This window comes from Haliotis rubra, unplaced genomic scaffold (genome assembly GCF_003918875.1).
Source record: "Haliotis rubra isolate DU_JTF1 unplaced genomic scaffold, ASM391887v1 Scf1924, whole genome shotgun sequence".
NCBI lineage: Eukaryota > Metazoa > Mollusca > Gastropoda > Lepetellida > Haliotidae > Haliotis > Haliotis rubra.
The window spans coordinates 54352-62310 of NW_025765919.1; the positions used below are offsets into that span (position 1 = coordinate 54352).

Below are 7959 nucleotides of genomic sequence, written 5' to 3' on the forward strand. Positions count from 1 at the left end.
CCATGGAATTCCGTCATGGAATGGTAGAAATGAACAACCTTGGTTTCCAGTTTGACGTTGAGATGAATGCAGATTCACCCCAAGTTGCGAAACGGAACTAACGCAGCTCTACAGGGTGAACACATTTACTTCCTTATAAACTACTTACAAAATCTGAAAATCGGACTGCAAATATATTCTTTGTGGCGTTTTTGTATGTGGTTTTCATTAACCAGGAAGAGCAATTAGCTGGAAACGTCTACACCATTCCTTTGATAAGGTCTTCGCCCGGATTGTAGTAATAATCCATAAATTATTGATTTCTCCACTGGCTGTTTTTATGTTTATGTTTTCAAGTGTGTTCATGTTTTTTTGTAAAGACGCCATAACGTTAAGTGTGTATGTCCCGGAGGTAATAAGTGACATCTTCCGCGAGGGAAGGATAGTTCTGAGAGGTAATAATAAGACACATTATCGACGGTGTTTGGAGAGTTACCAGCAGCAGCCTTGACGATTGCATTCAGTGACAGGCAATGGTGTTTCTACAGTCAGTGAACATTTTGGAAATATGTGTCGTTTTACTTCATATTCTGTGTCCATTTGTGTACAACATGGACACTTGCACCAATGTGACATTCCACTGGAGGCCTGAGATGGATGATCTGGTGTTTACCGGGAGCCTGATAGAAGAGATGAACCAGGTGGACATGAGGGCTGAATGCTTCTCTCGGTGTCAGTGGCGGGTTCTGTGTAACCTGGTCTTGTACAACCCTCTCACCAAAACGTGTAGACTGCACTCCGAAGCTTTTGACCCCACCAGTGATGGTATATTCGAGAGTGGGTGGCAGTATTATGGGGGTGAGTTTCTATTTCACGAGAAGTAGTTATAGTAAATTATCGAGTCTTGACCAGACAATCCAGTGATAAACAGCATGATCATTGGTCTGCCCAATTGGGGACCGATGACATGTGTCAACCAAGTCAGCGAGCCTGACCACCCGATCCCGTTAGTCGCCTCTTACGACAAGCATAGTCGCCTTTTGTGGCAAGCATGGGTAGCTGAAGACCTAACCTTGTGGCAGAGTGAACCACTGTCGTCGGCAACAAAACAGGCGCCACTGCTCCATATGTATATGAATTACCATTATATTTTATTCTCATACATAAGTGACACCGTCTTTGCAGTACAAGGAAGTATGCGGTGATCTACATTTAGAGTGCAAGATATATTTGTGTTGGCATCGGCTTTGACTTTTGTCGAACATATGTTGCATTGTGTGTATGTTGAGATTTTGTAGATTTAACAACATGTTTTCTTCCTGATTCAATCAACGTGTAGACCAACTCATATTCTTGTGACCGCCTCCGTAATGTAGTGGTTACAGCGTCCGCCAGGACAGCGGAAGGTCGCGGGTTCGATCCCCGACCGCGTCATACCAAAAGACGTTACAATATGGTACTTGTTGGTCCCAGCCTGGCGCTAGGCATTAATGGGTACAACAAGGACTGGTCGGCTCGGAGTCAGTATAATGTGTCTAAGTGGGGTATTCATGCGTTACTGCGGCATGGTATCTCAGTGGGCTAGCACTATAAAACCAGCTTAAGTCTGGGCTAGTACAAGCAGCCGCACATACACATACACACGCATGCACGTCGTCATATGAGCGAAATATTCTTAAGCACGACGTTAAACCCAATTTCACCTCACCTCACCTCACCTCACCTCACGTCATATTCTTGTTTCCTCACAGACTGCCATATTATGGCGTGTTGCGTCAGGCCACAGGCTCTTACATTGTAAATATCATTATTACCAGACGTCCAGGTACCAAGGCCATTCCTACTCTTCAGTCATACACGCCAGCCCACTCTGCACTTGTGATATGTAGAAAGAAATGTACATAGTGCAGTGTCACTCTTCCATTATATCCGTTTCAGCAGCACTGGTTTCATTGGTTCAAAGATTTCAATTTCACCTCACCTCACCTCCACCTCACCTCACGTCATATTCTTGTTTCCTCACAGACTGCCATATTATGGCGTGTTGCGTCAGGCCACAGGCTCTTACATTGTAAATATCATTATTACCAGACGTCCAGGTACCAAGGCCATTCCTACTCTTCAGTCATACACGCCAGCCCACTCTGCACTTGTGATATGTAGAAAGAAATGTACATAGTGCAGTGTCACTCTTCCATTATATCCGTTTCAGCAGCACTGGTTTCATTGGTTCAAAGAAACTGATACTGTGTGGAAATGCATTTTCGAAATAGCCAAAACAAAATATGAATAAACGCAAACAAGAGATCAAATGAGTAATGGGCGAATATACAAAATGGCTGCCTTGGCAGCCATATTGAAGCAGTATTCGATCAACTCAGTGTACAGTAATTACTTTGAACAAACTTGTAACTCTCAATCTACACTGGTCCCTGGTATGGTGATCTACCTTCAGTTGTTGGCGATATACAGCCCCATTTTTATGCTGTACTGTCCTAATCTAAAATCCAATTTTAGAAAGAGATGCTAGTTTTATTTCTTGATACTGTGATATATTGTAGTCGGTTTTACTGTCCTTCGATGACAGGTTTTTATAATTTACATGTACTGATGGTGAATTCTAAACTTGTTTTAGTCACGATATGGCTGAAATATTGACGATGTGACTTTAAAGTTTAACTTAGACACTCACTCAATCTACACAGGCTGTGTGGTTTCTGCTGGTGGGTACCAAAGCATGCCCTATGCAAACTATTTATTTTAAAATATATCTTGCCGGCGCAGCAAATCCACTACTGTAGGAAATATATCTGATGTGTGTCTAGTCCGTCATTCCGACATCTCAGATGTGTGTGTCAGCTAATGTCCTGGGTGCCGTTCCACTAACCGATCTTAGCCCTATGCCAATCGTAAACACCTAAAATCCCAATCTTAGCGTGACGTTACGATCGGCATACCGTTCCACTAACCAATCTTACCCAAGTCAATCGTAAAGTTAAGATTCATGACCAACGTAGGATAGCTAAAAACAATCGTAGAGAAACCAAAATGGTGGCTTACCTATTCTATATGAAACATAAGAGCGAGCATTTCACCGTGAGCGTCCCCTAAAATGCCCCATGAAATGAATTTGTAGATTTCTGTGATGTAAACAAACACTGCACTGAAGCCTTACAAATGTCAGGCCAGTCTGACCACTGTCGTCATGGGAACACAACCGAACGAGTCGGTGTAACACATTTGTACAACAATATTGCAGCGTCATGGTTAAGAATAGGGACAGCCGTGAAGTGATCAATGTTCTGAAGCAAAAAGATACAAATATGTTTGATTTCACTGCGCATATTTGATGGGGGATTCTAAAGGCAGGCCGCGTGTTATTCAAGACCACTGACAGATTCTACATACGTTATAGCCTCCTCACGGCTTGTTTATTCTGATTGACAAGGTTCAGGCACATATTAAAAGCTCTGACACAATTGACATTTTTAAAGTTCAGACTTAAAACCTGTTCTCAGTATATTACTTATAATCTCGGCTGTAAACACTCTCGTGTAAATTATCTGTACATAGCGCTTTGAGCATGCCCCAGGATGTGGAATAGGCGCACTATAAATATGCATTTATTATTATTATATTACGCCTGATACCCGGCATTCACACGCACTTGCACCTGAAACCAAGGTGCTCACTACCCTAATATTTTGCTCTAGGTTTTTTCTCCACGTTTACACTTGGTTGGAAAAATACCCATGAAGGCCCGGATTAGAATATTGAACGTAAGAGGCCACTAACGGGATCGGGTGGTCAGGCTTGCTGACTTGGTTGACACATGTCATCGGTTCCCAAATGCGCAGATCGATACTCATGCTGTTGATCACTGTATTGTCTGGTCCAGACTCGATTATTTATAGCTAAGATACATAGCTAGATTATTTACAGACCGCCGCCATATAGCTGGACTATTGCTGAGTGCGGCGTAAATCTAAACTCACTCACTCACTCAGTTGGTTCGTAAACTACTTCCATCACTTGCTAGTCTATGCACAGGGAGATAACTCGTGCCTCGCATTCCTCTATCTCTCGCACGAAAGAGTCTCGATCTAAGCTTGGATCGGATCGTAAGATCGGGACCGGCTACGATTGGCCTAAGATCGGGTAGTGGAACGGGTGTAACTTTTAGCTAAGACGATTGTAAAATTGGCGCAACTTGCTAAGATTAATCTTAGATAAGATTGGTTAGTGGAACGGCACCCTGCATTGTAACCTTACTATATTCAAGTTCTGGTTTAGATCAAGGCGTTTTACTCTGTCAATCGTTAATAATTATTAGTAGAAAATGTCAAACACAGGTAACAGCGAATTACTACATGAAACAGCATCAGTGTGGCATGGTGTCTAGTTGTAAGTATAAAACCTACACATTGAGTCAACAAACGCAGGGAAATAGTCCGGGACATCACATTCAACCATCAGTTCCTTGAGTTCAATTAACAGTGGACACTTGGGTGAAAAGTAGTCGATATTATGGAAGGCAATTGTGACGAAACTAGCAGCAATTGACTTTGTTGAGAGTTATAGATTTAACTTGAGATGAAGTTTATTCAACCACGGACACCCCTGTTACCACAATTATCATGTTGTGATAGATTCTGGCTTTGTGTGCTGACGAGTTGGCTCCTCAGCCTGACAGTGTGGGTTAAAATTCCGGATAGGACACAATCTAACAACCACTATATAGTGTACCTTGCTGAAAAGGTGTTATCTCAAATATATCAGTTGTTGCTTTTTATACTTTTAACAGCAACGTTTACATTGGTGTAGAGAACACAAATTAGTTCTGAAAATGTCAACTGTGGATACAGAGTACATACATCAGTGATTACTTACACACGATGCTCTGCTCTTCGTTTACAGTTGCATGCGATAACTACAGATTGGCAAACAGTCAGGAGAACGTGGATGTCATTGCCACTGACATAGAGGACATCTGCAACACCAGCTACTTTACTGTCGACAGCAACATCTCTTCCTGTTTGAGAGGAGCATCGTGGAAAACGGTGAAAATAAAGTGCGTTCCTTGTTACAATGGCACCACCCAGCAGCCAATGGTAAGATATGCCATCATTATACATAAATACTATTTTCAGTGAAGTAAAATTCTGTGACCTCTTGTCAACGGAGCCAAAACATGGAAGAAGTTACAAACATTTAGCATTATATTTAATGCTCATAACCTGATTAAAAGTTATAATGAAAGTGACAAAAAGCCTCACCGAGACAAAAGAATGTGTGGGAACTGTGTAATTGTCTAACTTTGGTTAATCGGTCCTTACATGTAAATATGAGCTACATAAAGCAGGCGACAGCTCACAAGTCTACCTAGGGGAGAGGTATTTTTGACTTGTTAGAATTAATTGAGCAGGTATTGTACAACATGTATTCAATAGTTCAAGAAATGTCAACAGTGTATATCCTGCCTACATGTTCATAAGAACCCAATAATTGCAGTGCAATGTTAATCACGTTATACTTACAATGGCGGTGTAGACTGTAAAGCAGTGGAAACTGACAATAACGCCAGGTTAAGAAGTGTAAATTACGTCTGAAGGCTATATGCTGAATTAGTATTCCTGTTCGTGAAGCTCCCAGATTAGCATTGGCAATATAAAAACATCTCCTGCATCTTAACGGAAACAACGCAAGACAATGAGTTCATTTTTGCAAGAGACACAGAAATTGACACTGCTGTTGTTACAAGGACATAGCGTAGAGTCTCATTATAACGTTCCACTTGTTAGTTAGGTTTACAGTGATTACAAACTCGCATGGTTGATTAAAATCAAACTTAGTCTCAATTTTGTAAAGCCAAGCACGTAGTGTCTGCTTTTCGATCAATGTTCGCACAATAAGCCAATCCAAACTGCATTCTATACGTGCGTAAAAGTGTTTTAGTGTGGATCCAAGACACAATAGGCTAACGTTAGCAAGGGTCGTAAAGGAAGCAACTGTTCGTAGTGCAACATCGTGTACTGACTCTGGGGGACGAGTACGATGATACAAAACAGAATGTTGTCAAGTAATCCCATTACAAAAATAAATAGCAGAAATCTTGTAGTCATATATTTTATAGAAGAAATAAATTGATCATTGAGATTATCACATTATGGCCGACCTTGTGAATGACATGTGCCTAAATAGCTGGTGATCCTAATTTGAAGACAGTGTTGCCACATGCAATGTTATGTCAGATTTGGTTTTGCACAGAAATCATTGAACTAAGCATAACATTTCATCATACCCTTACTAACAAACCATTTGGTAATTTTCACCAACATTTCCTAGCGTGTTTTTGATGACGTCACGATTATTACATTAACCATTCAGTAATAATTTCAGGATCCATCAACATCTGTAACAGAAGATCTGGAGTTTGATCTCACTGCTGGAATGACGCTGAAGCTCAAAGAATGTCTGGATCCCGAACACATTTGTAAGTCAGTGAGAATCAACTGCTTGACGAAACATCAGCCATCATTGAGCTGTTCGTGGCAGGAAGTGTATTGTGTAAACAATACAACGAAGTGGGAGGGGATATATTTTAGCTCCGTCCGTCCGAGATGATGGGGACAGATTTTCTCAAAACACCTTATAGATAAGGAAATGAAATTTGGTAGTTGTTTTCAGGACACAACTGCCTTGATCGAGTTCGAACACGGAAACCGTGCTAAAATTTGTTACAGAGATATGACCCTTGTGATGCGTTTCTTAACTTTTTGCACGGTATCCCCAAGGAACATATTTTGTCAGTAACCGTTATAGATTGGGAAATCAAATGTATTTGTGTCGTAGAACAGAGCACACATCCTTACACTGCACCCACCATCGACCGCCTCTCCCCAGACATGTAACTGAATACTTTTACACTGCAGTAACCACGTATGGCTTGATGCATCCCAATCAGGATGTGGTCTACCTGTTGTCACTGAGATGGGATTGGCCCACAGTTGGGGAATTTAAGATTATCTTCAACAGACGTCAAGCAAACATTTGGGGTGATGAGTTTCGGACCGACTTCACAGCAGACAACTCCGACAACTACGTGGTAAGACATAATCATAACAGAGACGTCTTTCCTGGTAGGTTGGTTGTCTCGAGTTACTCAGTACAAGAGGGTTTGACTGGGTTGATTGTTGATCTACACATGTCTCTCCTGGTAGGTTGATTGTCCTTAGTCATAAGAGGGTTTGACTGGGTTGATTGTTGATCTACACGTGTCTCTCCTGGTAGGTTGATTGTCCTTCGTCACTTCAAGAGAGTTTGACTGGGTTGAGTGTTCATCTACACATGTTTCTCCTGGTGGGTTGATTGTCCTTAGTCAATAAGAGGGTTTGACTGGGTTGAGTGTTCATCCACACATGTTTCTCCTGGTAGGCTCATTGTCCTTAGGGCCTTAGTATGGTGATCTACCTTCAGTTGTTGGCGATCTATAGCCCATTTTACATTGTATTGTCTTCTTTAATTGGAATATTTTAGCTTTGATATCTGTGATTATCTAGTACTGTTACTGTCCTTCGTCGGCAGGTTTTATAATCTCTATATATATTCTATTTCAATGTCAAGCTGTTCTCGTCACGATATGGCTGAAATATTGCCGATGTGACGTTAAATAATAACTCACTCACTCACTCACTCACTCACTCATTGTCCTTAGTCACTAAGAGGGTTTGACTGGGTTGATTGTTGATCTACACATGTCTCTCCTGGTAGGTTCATTGTCCGTAGTCAATAAGAGGGTTTGACTGGCTTGAGTGTTAATCTACACATGGCTCTCCTGGTAGGTTGAGTTTTTTTCTGAGTAGAGTGAGTTAGTGAGTTAATATTTAACGTCACATCGGCAATATCTCAGCCATATCGTGACGAAAACAATTTATACAATAAATAGTGAAAATACTTTGAAGAATAAAACCTGTCAACAAT

General features: G+C 41.3%; 1 protein-coding gene across 1 annotated transcript; it reads left to right on the forward strand.

Moving 5' to 3' along the window:
- Positions 1–402: 402 nt before the first annotated feature.
- On the forward strand, positions 403–6261 carry LOC124274643. Its single transcript, XM_046710004.1, has 3 exons — positions 403–837; positions 4897–5090; positions 6247–6261. Exons 1-3 carry the CDS (start codon positions 513–515, stop codon positions 6259–6261), a joined length of 534 nt encoding a protein of 177 aa, XP_046565960.1. The 5' UTR covers positions 403–512.
- Positions 6262–7959: the final 1698 nt, after the last annotated feature.

Coding starts and splice junctions, on each gene's coding strand:
- LOC124274643 (XM_046710004.1), top strand. CDS start 513: ATGGTGTTTCTACAGTCAGTGAACATTTTGGAAATATGTGTCGTTTTA. Junction 838..4,896: donor TGGGTGGCAGTATTATGGGG/GTGAGTTTCTAT, acceptor CTTCGTTTACAG/TTGCATGCGATAACTACAGA.